The 16,877-nt window shown below is 39.1% G+C and overlaps 1 protein-coding gene across 1 annotated transcript in view; it reads right to left on the bottom strand.

The window, feature by feature from the left end:
• The window catches only part of LOC121514841 (NACHT, LRR and PYD domains-containing protein 12-like), a 131,263-nt gene that overhangs the window by 50,754 nt on the left and 63,632 nt on the right, over positions 1–16,877 (bottom strand). Inside the window, exons 12-15 of the mRNA XM_041795213.1 lie at positions 10,927–11,019; positions 8,657–8,749; positions 7,456–7,548; positions 240–421 (exon numbers count right to left, since the gene is read on the bottom strand). Of these exons, the coding sequence (XP_041651147.1) occupies positions 240–421; positions 7,456–7,548; positions 8,657–8,749; positions 10,927–11,019 (461 nt within the window). The remainder of the gene's footprint in view (positions 1–239; positions 422–7,455; positions 7,549–8,656; positions 8,750–10,926; positions 11,020–16,877) is intronic.

The following is a 16,877-nucleotide window of genomic DNA, read 5'->3' as shown; positions in this document are numbered from 1 at the left end:
ATTTCTTCTTACATATTTAAAGAAAACCAGTTGTTTTCATCATTTCATTCATTATTCCTTGTTCACATACACTCATTAATTTATTTATTTGGTGACACTGTCACAATGTAGCCCTAACACGTCACTCTATCCCTCCATTCAACAAGAACCATGAAACCCTACAACCAGACACAAATGTCCAAAATATAGGGGTGGGCTAAGTGGTGGGGGTCTAGGGCTGTAATGAGACTGAGCCTTACCTTGTTCTGTGTGGGGGCTTTCTTGACACTTGGGACAAGAAGACTCTCCTGACAAACCAGACTGATCCTGGTACGAGGCGATGCACTGTCTGCAGAACCAGTGTCCACAGCTGGTAGAAACAGGATCCTTCAGGACGTTCTGACAGAAAGCACAGCTGGACAGCTGCTCTGTCACACTGGGTCTGTGAAGACATGTCCTCAAAATTCAACAGACTGTTTCTGATGTCAAAAGTACAGATTGAAAATGTAACTGTAAAAGGCATTGAGCTTGAAAATAACTTTTTACAGCTCAGGTCACAGCTACCCATTCACACCCACTCCATCCTCATTCAAACACTGATGTGACTGCTGTGGAGAGGGGTCATCAGTACCAACTTATCCATCCATACCAGGGCTTGATGCTAACTTTGTTCTCAAGGAGCTCATAAAGAAATTTAGGGGCCCAATGAAAACTGATCAAATAATGTGTTTTCCTTAATAAACGTGATGCAAATAGACAAATGATTTATAATGAATTTCTATAAGAAATGTACAGAAAGGTAAAATCATCAACTTTTGAAAAAGTATTTCATTTTAATTTTGTCTGTAATGTTACTGATTTTGGTGCTTTAAATTTACTCTAAATTCTGCAACTTCAGTCAGAGTCGGTCTGAGTGACTACTAGGTTTCATTTTTGCGTCTTTTGTATAGTCCGGGGACTGGGTCTGTTTTGGAACGGAAAGTGCGACATTAAAAAATGTAGCATAACTGCAGCTTTAACCATGAGCCACAAATCTGCGTGACTCTTTAAAGTGGATGAGCAGATAGTCTGCCTCACTACCTGGAACTCCATTAAAGAAACATGCAGTTTAGAAGTAGTCTCTTCTACGTTGTTGCTCTTTCCTTTGGTCTGGTTCACGTTCACACTGCTCTTGGTCAAACGGACCAAACCAAACACCTACAACCTCTGCCTGTAAGGGGCGCTGTCGTCACAAACAAACGCCGACCAAGAAGAAGACGAAACGGGGAAATCCAGCTCCTTCCGCCGGTCTTTTCTTCCACATAAACAATGAAAAACACAGAATTATGCTGTCTTGGGGTTCCTCCTCTTGGATTGGGGCGTTATGAGCAGCCAGCCAGACGGTGAGCTGTCCAACATGTCCTGAACATGAGACCAATAAATAAGCACGCTTATGACGTGTTGCTATGGCTACAAAGACGCCAAGCGAGGCATCGCTCCTCCATGGATCTCTCCTTCAACTGATTTTTTATGTGCACACGTGCCCCTAAATATTTTTACAGTTCACACACACCTATTTTTTTTTTTTTAATCAAAGTATGTTTATTAGTTTCACAAACTTAAGCGACATACAGTCTGTCATACAATTAGATAGGTTTTTAGTACAGAACATAACCATGAACTCTCATCCCACTTTCCCTATTACACCATATCACCAGCTTAATATCAAACTAAATGATAAGAAAAATTCATTCATTCATTAAAAAAAAAAAAAAGCAAATGAGCCAAAACCATCAACAACAACAATAATAATAATAATTTTAATTTTAAATATATATTAAAAAAAAAAAAAAAAAAAAACAAGGGGGGGGGGGGGGTCCTATACATTTATACATTTTTAACATCTAAAGGGTTCATCTTTTCCACCTGGTTAAGGACTGGCTGCCAGATCCTATGAAAGTTATCAGCACATCCTCTTGTAGTGTACCTACTTTTCTCTAAGGTCAGATGGTACATGAGGTCTCTGATCCAAGTGTTTGAAGGTTGGAGGAAATCTATCTTTCCATTTCAGTAGAATGATTCTCCTTGCCAGGAGTGTAGAAAATGCTATCATTTTTTTATTGTATGAATTGATTTTGAGGGCTTGCGGTACTGTTCCGAATATTGCTATTATAGCAAGAGGTTCTATGGAAAATCCTACAACATCAGAAAAAAAATTGAACAGAGCCAAAACATGTGTGACAAGGTGGCTGGTGTTGTTCCACAGCGATCACAGTTAGGGTTAAAATCTGATGTAAATTTTGCCAGCCTCACTTTAGACCAGTGCAGTCTGTGAACAACCTTAAATTGTATAATTTTATGTTTCAGACAAATTGAAGATGATTGTATTCTTTCTATTACTGACTGCCACACGTCTTCAGGGAAATGTGCATTTAATTCTTCCTCCCATTGTCTCTTCATTTGGACCAGAGGTTCTTGATTATAAGAAATGAGAAGAGTATAGATTTTGCCAATAAACCCTTCTGAGCAGGATCTAAGTTCCAAAACAGATTCCAGAAGAGAGGTGGGTGGCAGAGATGGAAAATGACTTGAATGTGAAGATAAGAAACCACGGATTTGAAGATACTTCAAAAAATGGGAGTTAGGAATTTTATATTTTAACCTAAGCTGCTCAAATGAGGCAAAATTTTGGTCAAGATACGAGTCCTTCAACCTGGCCAAACCATTACTGGTCCAGGTACTAAAAGATCCATCTACAATGGAGGGCTTAAACATATTGTTCCTTGCTATAGGGGCATTTATCGATAAATCATGAAGTGAAGAGGTTCGTCTGAATTGTGCCCATATCTTCAAGGTGTGTTTTACCACTGGATTCGTTGTGTAAGTGATAATGGGTTCAGGTAGCGGAAATACAGAACAAAGCAAAGCGTGTAATGAGGCAGGTCCGCAAGACGAGGTCTCCAATTGTAGCCATTTAGGCCCCTTATCATTTGTTGATTCTACCCAGTATAACATAACACGTATGTTGGCGGCCCAATAATAATATTGAAAATTAGGCAGGGATAATCCTCCATGTTTTTGATGTCTCTGCAAGATACTTTTTCTAATTCGAGGGTTTTTCTTATTCCAGATGAATGAAGATATTAATTTATCTAAAACCACAAAACAGGATTTTGTCAAGAATAGAGGTATACACTGAAATAGGTATAAAAATCTAGGTAGTACATTCATTTTAATGGTGTTAATTCTACCTCCTAATGACAATGGTAATAAGTTCCAGTGCTCGAAATCTTGTTTCACGGATTCAATGAGAGAGGGGAAATTCGCTTTATAGAGGTGTTTAAAATTATGTGTGATCCATACACCCAGGTATTTAAACTTATTCTTACTCACTTTAAAGGGCAATGAAGTATATGCGATTTGTCTAGCTACAGTATTAATGGGCATTAGTTCACTTTTTTGCACATTAATTTTATAACCTGATATCCTGCCAAATGTATCCAACATATTGAGTGTTTGTGGCAGACTGTTTAACGGGTCTGACAAATACAAAAGCATGTCGTCCGCATATAATGAAACTTTATGTTCCAAATTTTTCCTCTCTATACCTTTAATTGAAACATCCTGACGCAAGGCAATTGCCAGGGCAAACAGGAGGGGGGATAAGGGACAGCCCTGTCTGGTCCCGCGACCTAAAGTAAAAAAGGCAGATAAGTTATGATTTGTACGAACTGCTGCTAGAGGAAAAGAATAGAGAGTTTGGATCCATGATGTAAACTTTGTACCAAATCCAAATCTTTTCATTGTATAGAAGAGGTAGTCCCACTCCACCCGATCAAATGCTTTTTCAGCATCAAGTGACAACAGGATTTCAGGAGTGTCGGGTGAAGTGGGATCATAAAGAATATTCAGTAATCTGCGAATATTAAAGAAAGAGTGTCGATTCTTGATAAATCCTGACTGATCGTCAGATACTATATTAGGTAAGACTGTTTCTAGACGGCGGGCTAGCATTTTAGCAAGCAACTTAATGTCAACATTCAATAAAGATATAGGTCGATATGAACTGCATTCAAGGGGGGTTTTATCCTTCTTAGGAATTAAAGATATGACTGCTTGTCTCATTGTTTCGGGTAATGAACCAGAAACAAATGACTCCTCATAAACTGAAAGCAAGATGGGAGCGAGCTCAGTTGAGAATCTTTTAAAGAATTCACTCGAAAGCCATCCGGCCCAGGGGACTTCCCGCACTGCATGGATCTTGTTGCATTGAAGAATTCCTCCTTAGAAAGTGGAGTTTCTAATTCTTTGGCAGCATTCTCATCAACCATAGTAATATTAAGGTTTTTAAAAAAAGAGTCAAACAATGATTCGTCTTTCATAGATTCTGAGGTGTACAGCTTTGAATAAAATGCATGAAAACACTGATTGATCTCTACTGGGTCAGTAGTTTTAGCTCCCTTCTCCTTGTTTATTTCTATTATGGCTTGGCCTGCATTCCTTTGTCGCTACTGATGTGCTAGGATCTTTCCTGTCTTTTCCCCATGCTCAAATGTCTTATGTCTTGATTTATTTATAAGATTTTCCGCCTCTTTAGTGGACACAAGATTAAATTCAGTTTGAAGACTTAATCGCTTTTTAAATAGGTCAGGCAGTGGAGAGTGGGCTAGTGTTCTATCCATTTTTAAGATATCTTGGGTTAGTTGTTGGCGGCGTTCATTTTGGGCTTTTTTAATTTGGGCATTGTATGATATGATCTGTCCCCTAAGGGAAGCTTTCACTGATTCCCAAATGACTGCAGAGGACATTCCTGGTGTTTGGTTATGTGCTAAATATTCAGTTATTTCATTTGAAATAAATTTGACGAACTTTGTATCAGAGAGGAGTAGTGTACTGAAACGCCAGGGACGATAATTAGAATATTTAGTTGGTATGCATAAAGTAGTCAATAGTGGAGCATGGTCTGAAATTACTATTGCTTGATAATCGCATTCTGTAACTATTGGAAGTAGCTTACTGTCTAGAAAAAAATAATCTATGTGAGAATATGTTTTGTGGACAGATGAGTAAAAGGAATAGCTCCTGCTTTTAGGGTTTCTAAAACGCCAGGTATCAACCATTCCATAAGTGTCAAGAAACATCTGAATTGTTCTTGCTGCCCTAGACGGAGCCACTGTTTTAGATGAGCTGCGGTCCAAAGAGGGTGACAACACACAATTTATATCTCCTCCTAGTATGAGATAGTGTGTATCTATATTGGGTATATGTGCAAAAAAGTTTGTAAAAAATGTGCTGTCATCCCAGTTTGGGCCATACACATTTGCCAAAATAACAGGGGTGTAATTCAGTCTACCAACAACTATAATATAGCGACCAGAGGAGTCTGCTTCAACACTTGTCAGGGTAAATGGGACATTTTTGGAGATTAAGATTGCAGTTCCTCTAGACTTTGAATGAAAGTTCGAGTGATAAAATTGACCCGCCCACGCCCCTCTCAATTTAGAGTGTTCAAACGTACTTAAATGAGTTTCTTGAAGAAAAGCGATTCCTGCATTAAGATAGTTCAAATGTGAAAGCACTTTTCTACGCTTCACAATATGATTAAGAGACTTCACATTCCAACTTACAAAAGTGACAACCATCTAATCAGTTACTATTTACATCTAAATATGGTTTAGCCATTATCCATCAAAAAGGTCATGACATGAGGAATACAGTGCATCACAGTGGAATTTATCAGTTTTACACATGTATAGAATAACCCCTTTGCCGATAAGGTAAAGTTTACGATTAAAGAAAAACAAAAGAAAACAAAATAAAGATCTGGTGTAACAATTTCCCAACCCCAGTCACCAAACAGAACACAGTGACAACTAAACCCCTTGCAAGAGAATCCACACATTAAGTGCTTGTGAGAGGACACACTAGTCTCCTAGCTCGCTCTGCTTTAATCAGAATGTAAAAGATCATAAGTGCAACTAAAATCCAAAAAATAAAAAAAAATAATGAAATAAAAATTCTGGCGTCTATAGATTAATTGGCCAGCACTCCTATATTTCTTATGTATGTTACTTTTTGTTATAAAACGGACACATTTAAACTGAAGGCATGGCAAATAAGGTATTAGCTGTGGTATCACCTCTAGAACAAATCTAACTGTGCTCTTCTCCCCAGGAAAGCAAGTAACTCAGCTTGAATTATTTAAGATAACACATAGTGTGTTCATGTTACTATAATCCTGTTTACTCACCAAATGTAGGTCATGGAGAGAAAGGGAGATATAGAAACAGGTAAATAAAAGTCCAAAAATATGAACTGAACGTATATGAGGTGAGTCATGTGTCCATTTATGTCAAACTAAGGTAAGTGCTGTCTTCAGATGATGTTTGCTTTCACATAAGCCATGGCCTCCGCTGCATCCTGAAACTGTCTCTCAGTCCCATTGTGTGTAATTCGGAGCCGGGCAGGGTGAAGGATCCCGAAGCGGACGCCATCCCGTCCTCTAAGCAACTTTCTGACCTCGTTGAACGCTGATCTTGCGCGTGCAACACTTGGAGGATAGTCAGGGAACATGAGGATGGCAGATCCGTTGTATCGCAGTGCTCCAGCCTCTCTGGCCCGGCGTAGAATCTCCACGCAGTCTTGATGATAATGTAGTTTTGCAATTATGGCACGGGGCTTTCCATCCGCTCTTTTTGGTTGTAGGGCCCGATGAGATCTGTCAGCCAGCACATCTTTATCCATTTTCAGGGTCTCTTTGATTAGCTTGGCGACGGAGTTTGGGGAGCTGGAGCCAGGTTCTTCTGCCACATTAAGAATACGAATGTTTGACCTCCTCATTCTCCCCTCCATGTCCAAACACTTTTCTTCCAGGATGCTCACGCCTTTTTGAAGTTTAAGAACAGTGTTCTGTAGAGATGTTACATCGTCGGAGCATGCCGAGACCCTGTTCCATATCGGACACGGTTGTTTTCATTTTATCCATGTCCGAACGTAGCACCGCGGTGTTGCTGGCAATTTCCGATTTAACTGCCAGCAATTCTGATTTTATCTCTCGAAACTCCTCTGCAAGTACATTCTTCAGCTCTGTCTGGAATAACTCAGCATTTCTGTTTTGAACGAGGACAATATCTCCGCTCTCATGTCCATCATATCTTCATGTAGCTCAGACACGTTAGTGCTAGGTGAAGGGTCTGTTAGCAGTGTTCCTGCTGGTGTATCTGTATTTTCGAAGGTTACTCGCCATTTTGAAGACAGTTTGTCGCTTTAAAGGCTTAGTAATGCTGACCGTGATCTTTCTTCAACTTATAAGTGATGTCAGACGCCAGAAATAAGAAATTAAATAAACTTTGTTGCAGAGCTTGCTTCACACGACCTACTCCATTGCTTGCTCACTAGCGCCCCACACACACCTATTTTTAGGTGCAAATGTGAGTGAAACGCTCGCACTGTCAAGCCCTGAAGGTTAAAGGTGGTTCCTCTAGTCACAGGTCTTACCCTGGGTCTGATGGTCCTGGTTCAGACCTGAAGTTAATGGGTTCTCCTATAGACCGGTCGCTCCTCTCTGGTCTCTGTTTGCTGGACTCTGATCTGTTAAAGACAACATCTATGATCATCATATCACTCATAACTGAATAAAGACCTGATGACAACACTCTGAAGGAGCTGTGAATACAAGAGGAGCAGCTGATGGGGGTCATGGCAAAGGTCAGGGCTTGATGCTAACTTTGTTCTCAAGGAGCTCATAAAGAAATTTAGGGGCCCAATGAAAACTGATCAAATAATGTGTTTTCCTTAATAAACGTGATGCAAATAGACAAATGATTTATAATGAATTTCTATAAGAAATGTACAGAAAGGTAAAATCATCAACTTTTGAAAAAGTATTTCATTTTAATTTTGTCTGTAATGTTACTGATTTTGGTGCTTTAAATTTACTCTAAATTCTGCAACTTCAGTCAGAGTCGGTCTGAGTGACTACTAGGTTTCATTTTTGCGTCTTTTGTATAGTCCGGTGACTGGGTCTGTTTTGGAACGGAAAGTGCGACATTAAAAAATGTAGCATAACTGCAGCTTTAACCATGAGCCACAAATCTGCGTGACTCTTTAAAGTGGATGAGCAGATAGTCTGCCTCACTACCTGGAACTCCATTAAAGAAACATGCAGTTTAGAAGTAGTCTCTTCTACGTTGTTGCTCTTTCCTTTGGTCTGGTTCACGTTCACACTGCTCTTGGTCAAACGGACCAAACCAAACACCTACAACCTCTGCCTGTAAGGGGCGCTGTCGTCACAAACAAACGCCGACCAAGAAGAAGACGAAACGGGGAAATCCAGCTCCTTCCGCCGGTCTTTTCTTCCACATAAACAATGAAAAACACAGAATTATGCTGTCTTGGGGTTCCTCCTCTTGGATTGGGGCGTTATGAGCAGCCAGCCAGACGGTGAGCTGTCCAACATGTCCTGAACATGAGACCAATAAATAAGCACGCTTATGACGTGTTGCTATGGCTACAAAGACGCCAAGCGAGGCATCGCTCCTCCATGGATCTCTCCTTCAACTGATTTTTTATGTGCACACGTGCCCCTAAATATTTCTTACAGTTCACACACACCTATTTTTAGGTGCAAATGTGAGTGAAACGCTCGCACTGTCAAGCCCTGAAGGTTAAAGGTGGTTCCTCTAGTCACAGGTCTTACCCTGGGTCTGATGGTCCTGGTTCAGACCTGAAGTTAATGGGTTCTCCTATAGACCGGTCGCTCCTCTCTGGTCTCTGTCTGCTGGACTCTGATCTGTTAAAGACAACATCTATGATCATCATATCACTCAGTGGATCCCAACAGTTTTTCTCAGAACCCCCCTACTCACATTGGACAAAGCTAACCCCCCTCAGACCCACTGGAAAAAGTCCACATCATCTGAAATAGTTTTCACTGACAAAATCCCAACATAACAGACCCACAGAGACCAGTTCTGGACTAAAGATCTGTGTCCAAACTATCCATTATTGTTACAGTGCATTAGGACCACTCTAGGAAAAAAGAAAGACTCATGTCAGGAGGAAATAATCAGGTTTAACTCTCGGCCCCTTGTAATTTTTATCTCCATCTGTCCTTGTTTGTCCTGAAAATGGACATTCAGAAAGGTGCTAATAAAATAATCATTTTCCAGCATTTTTTTTACTTTCACTGCTTCAAATCTCTTCAACGACTTCAACCCTGACCAATAAAAAAAATAAATAAATAAAAAAATTCAATGTTACACCCTTTTTATGCCACTTATTGTCCACTATGCCTCTGACTGTGATTGGTCCATGCTAAACAGATGAGTCCATCCGTGCGTAAAACACGCCAGTTTTACCCTCCTTTTCTCAGCCTCCTCCTCTACCAAATCTAATGCGAGTGAATGCATTTGTTCATGTTAGGTTTATTTTATGTACAGGCATAAAGAATCAGAGGAAATATGTAGGATATGAACCACGAACACGCGCATTTCCACCTCTAACCAAAATGTGACCACAAATATGCCAATTACGCGCAGATATAAATGTACTGCATCTTTGAGATATGATCTATTCTTAACTATTGATGAAAGGACCCGTGCATCCTCATGCTTGTAAATCCACTTGCTCTGAAGTGAGGGCAAAGTTGAAATTGTCCAAATGTCCCTCTTTCTTAGTCCCAGACTGCAGAATCCACAGGTAACATATCCTAATGTGAACACTTCTCTTACAGCATGTCCGCTTGTAAACACAGATGCAGATTCACACCCGATCACACACGTAGGAGCACACACACTTTTCCTTACACATGTAGCCCACTCTCAGACATCCATATCTAGTGGCACCAATCGCTTCATTTCATTCTGATGATGTTTAGCGGGTGAAATAGCGCTCTGAACACTCTGAGCTCATGGAAGGAAAACCATGTCTGCGCTGCTGAAAGGGTTAAAATGGTGCGCTGCACTATCCGCTGGATCACTGTTTAATGGTGAACTTTAGATCCCTGATGATCCACTGACTGCAAAAAAACAGTTGCTGTAAGTTGTTTTGGTGCCGTAGACACAGTCAAAAAACCTGTTTTTAATGGAAGTCTATGAGTCCGATTTCAGACAAACAAGGATGGATGGAGCTATTTCACGTCATGGGCGTTCTACGGGAGACACGGTTTTCATTTTTTCATTTTTTTTTAATATGAAGAAAAATAATAAGTTTGGCCAAATTTGATGCCTCAATCTATAAAAATGTGACTATTAACTCAAAAAGACCGATGATTAAAATGATGAATGCCCTCAAAACGGACATAGTAGGGACCGAGGGTTAAAAGATGAATTCATTAAAAACTACATTTTTATGACTTTAAAGCAGAAATGTCCCAGAACCCCGGATAAGAATTTTTATAGATTATGAAGCCCAAAAGTCAAAATCTGACCACTGTTTTCAGAAGTTTCTTTGTTGTTTGTAAATTTTCCACTTTAAACTGTAGAAAAATTAGGATTTGAAAAACTTTGTAACTAAAAAAAAAAAAAGATTTTCTAATGTCAATTTAAAAAATTTTAATGCTGAAATTTTGATTTTCTTCTTGTAAACTCCTGACTTTTGAAACTCTGAAATGTTGTAAATATGAGACTTTATAATCTCAAACATTTGGTTTTTTTTCCAAACTAATTTTTGAGCTTTGTGGTGAGAAATCTACAGATTCTCCTTTTATTTTCCTCTTCTAGGGTGGCCCCTGTACTCTGTTGAACATTAGGTTTGTAATCATGATCTTTTTTCTAAATGAACATCGGATTTTGACAATGTCAGAGCAGACAGGGTCCCGCACCCCCCCTGAAATCTTAGCAACCCCCGTGGGGGTCCCCAGGCCCCAGGTTGGGAACCCCTGCTCTAAAGGAGCTGTAAATACAAGAGGAGCTGCTGATGTTGATCATGACGAAGGTTAAAGGTGGTTCCTCTAGTCACAGGTCTTACCCTGGGTCTGATGGTCCTGGTTCAGACCTGAAGTTAATGGGTTCTCCTATAGACCGGTCGCTCCTCTCTGGTCTCTGTTTGCTGGACTCTGATCTGTTAAAGACAACATCTATGATCATCATATCACTCATAACTGAATAAAGACCTGATGACAACACTCTGAAGGAGCTGTGAATACAAGAGGAGCAGCTGATGGGGGTCATGGCAAAGGTCAGGGCTTGATGCTAACTTTGTTCTCAAGGAGCTCATAAAGAAATTTAGGGGCCCAATGAAAACTGATCAAATAATGTGTTTTCCTTAATAAACGTGATGCAAATAGACAAATGATTTATAATGAATTTCTATAAGAAATGTACAGAAAGGTAAAATCATCAACTTTTGAAAAAGTATTTCATTTTAATTTTGTCTGTAATGTTACTGATTTTGGTGCTTTAAATTTACTCTAAATTCTGCAACTTCAGTCAGAGTCGGTCTGAGTGACTACTAGGTTTCATTTTTGCGTCTTTTGTATAGTCCGGGACTGGGTCTGTTTTGGAACGGAAAGTGCGACATTAAAAAATGTAGCATAACTGCAGCTTTAACCATGAGCCACAAATCTGCGTGACTCTTTAAAGTGGATGAGCAGATAGTCTGCCTCACTACCTGGAACTCCATTAAAGAAACATGCAGTTTAGAAGTAGTCTCTTCTACGTTGTTGCTCTTTCCTTTGGTCTGGTTCACGTTCACACTGCTCTTGGTCAAACGGACCAAACCAAACACCTACAACCTCTGCCTGTAAGGGGCGCTGTCGTCACAAACAAACGCCGACCAAGAAGAAGACGAAACGGGGAAATCCAGCTCCTTCCGCCGGTCTTTTCTTCCACATAAACAATGAAAAACACAGAATTATGCTGTCTTGGGGTTCCTCCTCTTGGATTGGGGCGTTATGAGCAGCCAGCCAGACGGTGAGCTGTCCAACATGTCCTGAACATGAGACCAATAAATAAGCACGCTTATGACGTGTTGCTATGGCTACAAAGACGCCAAGCGAGGCATCGCTCCTCCATGGATCTCTCCTTCAACTGATTTTTTATGTGCACACGTGCCCCTAAATATTTTTACAGTTCACACACACCTATTTTTTTTTTTTTAATCAAAGTATGTTTATTAGTTTCACAAACTTAAGCAACATACAGTCTGTCATACAATTAGATAGGTTTTTAGTACAGAACATAACCATGAACTCTCATCCCACTTTCCCTATTACACCATATCACCAGCTTAATATCAAACTAAATGATAAGAAAAATTCATTCATTCATTAAAAAAAAAAAAAGCAAATGAGCCAAAACCATCAACAACAACAATAATAATAATAATTTTAATTTTAAATATATATTAAAAAAAAAAAAAAAAAAAAAAAAGGGGGTCCTATACATTTATACATTTTTAACATCTAAAGGGTTCATCTTTTCCACCTGGTTAAGGACTGGCTGCCAGATCCTATGAAAGTTATCAGCACATCCTCTTGTAGTGTACCTACTTTTCTCTAAGGTCAGATGGTACATGAGGTCTCTGATCCAAGTGTTTGAAGGTTGGAGGAAATCTATCTTTCCATTTCAGTAGAATGATTCTCCTTGCCAGGAGTGTAGAAAATGCTATCATTTTTTTATTGTATGAATTGATTTTGAGGGCTTGCGGTACTGTTCGAATATTGCTATTATAGCAAGAGGTTCTATGGAAAATCCTACAACATCAGAAAAAATTGAACAGAGCCAGAACATGTGTGACAAGGTGGCTGGTGTTGTTCCACAGCGATCACAGTTAGGGTTAAAATCTGATGTAAATTTTGCCAGCCTCACTTTAGACCAGTGCAGTCTGTGAACAACCTTAAATTGTATAATTTTATGTTTCAGACAAATTGAAGATGATTGTATTCTTTCTATTACTGACTGCCATGCATCTTCAGGGAAATGTGCATTTAATTCTTCCTCCCATTGTCTCTTCATTTGGACCAGAGGTTCTTGATTATAAGAAATGAGAAGAGTATAGATTTTGCCAATAAACCCTTCTGAGCAGGATCTAAGTTCCAAAACAGATTCCAGAAGAGAGGTGGGTGGCAGAGATGGAAAATGACTTGAATGTGAAGATAAGAAACCACGGATTTGAAGATACTTCAAAAAATGGGAGTTAGGAATTTTATATTTTAACCTAAGCTGCTCAAATGAGGCAAAATTTTGGTCAAGATACGAGTCCTTCAACCTGGCCAAACCATTACTGGTCCAGGTACTAAAAGATCCATCTACAATGGAGGGCTTAAACATATTGTTCCTTGCTATAGGGGCATTTATCGATAAATCATGAAGTGAAGAGGTTCGTCTGAATTGTGCCCATATCTTCAAGGTGTGTTTTACCACTGGATTCGTTGTGTAAGTGATAATGGGTTCAGGTAGCGGAAATACAGAACAAAGCAAAGCGTGTAATGAGGCAGGTCCGCAAGACGAGGTCTCCAATTGTAGCCGTTTAGGCCCCTTATCATTTGTTGATTCTACCCAGTATAACATAACACGTATGTTGGCGGCCCAATAATAATATTGAAAATTAGGCAGGGATAATCCTCCATGTTTTTGATGTCTCTGCAAGATACTTTTTCTAATTCGAGGGTTTTTCTTATTCCAGATGAATGAAGATATTAATTTATCTAAAACCACAAAACAGGATTTTGTCAAGAATAGAGGTATACACTGAAATAGGTATAAAAATCTAGGTAGTACATTCATTTTAATGGTGTTAATTCTACCTCCTAATGACAATGGTAATAAGTTCCAGTGCTCGAAATCTTGTTTCACGGATTCAATGAGAGAGGGGAAATTCGCTTTATAGAGGTGTTTAAAATTATGTGTGATCCATACACCCAGGTATTTAAACTTATTCTTACTCACTTTAAAGGGCAATGAAGTATATGCGATTTGTCTAGCTACAGTATTAATGGGCATTAGTTCACTTTTTTGCACATTAATTTTATAACCTGATATCCTGCCAAATGTATCCAACATATTGAGTGTTTGTGGCAGACTGTTTAACGGGTCTGACAAATACAAAAGCATGTCGTCCGCATATAATGAAACTTTATGTTCCAAATTTTTCCTCTCTATACCTTTAATTGAAACATCCTGACGCAAGGCAATTGCCAGGGCAAACAGGAGGGGGGATAAGGGACAGCCCTGTCTGGTCCCGCGACCTAAAGTAAAAAAGGCAGATAAGTTATGATTTGTACGAACTGCTGCTAGAGGAAAAGAATAGAGAGTTTGGATCCATGATGTAAACTTTGTACCAAATCCAAATCTTTTCATTGTATAGAAGAGGTAGTCCCACTCCACCCGATCAAATGCTTTTTCAGCATCAAGTGACAACAGGATTTCAGGAGTGTCGGGTGAAGTGGGATCATAAAGAATATTCAGTAATCTGCGAATATTAAAGAAAGAGTGTCGATTCTTGATAAATCCTGACTGATCGTCAGATACTATATTAGGTAAGACTGTTTCTAGACGGCGGGCTAGCATTTTAGCAAGCAACTTAATGTCAACATTCAATAAAGATATAGGTCGATATGAACTGCATTCAAGGGGGGTTTTATCCTTCTTAGGAATTAAAGATATGACTGCTTGTCTCATTGTTTCGGGTAATGAACCAGAAACAAATGACTCCTCATAAACTGAAAGCAAGATGGGAGCGAGCTCAGTTGAGAATCTTTTAAAGAATTCACTCGGAAAGCCATCCGGCCCAGGGGACTTCCCGCACTGCATGGATCTTGTTGCATTGAAGAATTCCTCCTTAGAAAGTGGAGTTTCTAATTCTTTGGCAGCATTCTCATCAACCATAGTAATATTAAGGTTTTTAAAAAAAGAGTCAAACAATGATTCGTCTTTCATAGATTCTGAGGTGTACAGCTTTGAATAAAATGCATGAAAACACTGATTGATCTCTACTGGGTCAGTAGTTTTAGCTCCCTTCTCCTTGTTTATTTCTATTATGGCTTGGCCTGCATTCCTTTGTCGCTACTGATGTGCTAGGATCTTTCCTGTCTTTTCCCCATGCTCAAATGTCTTATGTCTTGATTTATTTATAAGATTTTCCGCCTCTTTAGTGGACACAAGATTAAATTCAGTTTGAAGACTTAATCGCTTTTTAAATAGGTCAGGCAGTGGAGAGTGGGCTAGTGTTCTATCCATTTTTAAGATATCTTGGGTTAGTTGTTGGCGGCGTTCATTTTGGGCTTTTTTAATTTGGGCATTGTATGATATGATCTGTCCCCTAAGGGAAGCTTTCACTGATTCCCAAATGACTGCAGAGGACATTCCTGGTGTTTGGTTATGTGCTAAATATTCAGTTATTTCATTTGAAATAAATTTGACGAACTTTGTATCAGAGAGGTAGTGTACTGAAACGCCAGGGACGATAATTAGAATATTTAGTTGGTATGCATAAAGTAGTCAATAGTGGAGCATGGTCTGAAATTACTATTGCTTGATAATCGCATTCTGTAACTATTGGAAGTAGCTTACTGTCTAGAAAAAAATAATCTATGTGAGAATATGTTTTGTGGACAGATGAGTAAAAGGAATAGCTCCTGCTTTTAGGGTTTCTAAAACGCCAGGTATCAACCATTCCATAAGTGTCAAGAAACATCTGAATTGTTCTTGCTGCCCTAGACGGAGCCACTGTTTTAGATGAGCTGCGGTCCAAAGAGGGTGACAACACACAATTTATATCTCCTCCTAGTATGAGATAGTGTGTATCTATATTGGGTATATGTGCAAAAAAGTTTGTAAAAAATGTGCTGTCATCCCAGTTTGGGCCATACACATTTGCCAAAATAACAGGGGTGTAATTCAGTCTACCAACAACTATAATATAGCGACCAGAGGAGTCTGCTTCAACACTTGTCAGGGTAAATGGGACATTTTTGGAGATTAAGATTGCAGTTCCTCTAGACTTTGAATGAAAGTTCGAGTGATAAAATTGACCCGCCCACGCCCCTCTCAATTTAGAGTGTTCAAACGTACTTAAATGAGTTTCTTGAAGAAAAGCGATTCCTGCATTAAGATAGTTCAAATGTGAAAGCACTTTTCTACGCTTCACAATATGATTAAGAGACTTCACATTCCAACTTACAAAAGTGACAACCATCTAATCAGTTACTATTTACATCTAAATATGGTTTAGCCATTATCCATCAAAAAGGTCATGACATGAGGAATACAGTGCATCACAGTGGAATTTATCAGTTTTACACATGTATAGAATAACCCCTTTGCCGATAAGGTAAAGTTTACGATTAAAGAAAAACAAAAGAAAACAAAATAAAGATCTGGTGTAACAATTTCCCAACCCCAGTCACCAAACAGAACACAGTGACAACTAAACCCCTTGCAAGAGAATCCACACATTAAGTGCTTGTGAGAGGACACACTAGTCTCCTAGCTCGCTCTGCTTTAATCAGAATGTAAAAGATCATAAGTGCAACTAAAATCCAAAAAATAAAAAAAAATAATGAAATAAAAATTCTGGCGTCTATAGATTAATTGGCCAGCACTCCTATATTTCTTATGTATGTTACTTTTTGTTATAAAACGGACACATTTAAACTGAAGGCATGGCAAATAAGGTATTAGCTGTGGTATCACCTCTAGAACAAATCTAACTGTGCTCTTCTCCCCAGGAAAGCAAGTAACTCAGCTTAAATTATTTAAGATAACACATAGTGTGTTCATGTTACTATAATCCTGTTTACTCACCAAATGTAGGTCATGGAGAGAAAGGGAGATATAGAAACAGGTAAATAAAAGTCCAAAAATATGAACTGAACGTATATGAGGTGAGTCATGTGTCCATTTATGTCAAACTAAGGTAAGTGCTGTCTTCAGATGATGTTTGCTTTCACATAAGCCATGGCCTCCGCTGCATCCTGA

Source organism: Cheilinus undulatus, linkage group 9, assembly GCF_018320785.1.
Source record: "Cheilinus undulatus linkage group 9, ASM1832078v1, whole genome shotgun sequence".
In the NCBI taxonomy this organism is placed as follows: Eukaryota; Metazoa; Chordata; class Actinopteri; order Labriformes; family Labridae; genus Cheilinus; species Cheilinus undulatus.
This window is presented reverse-complemented; position numbering and strand designations above follow the sequence as displayed.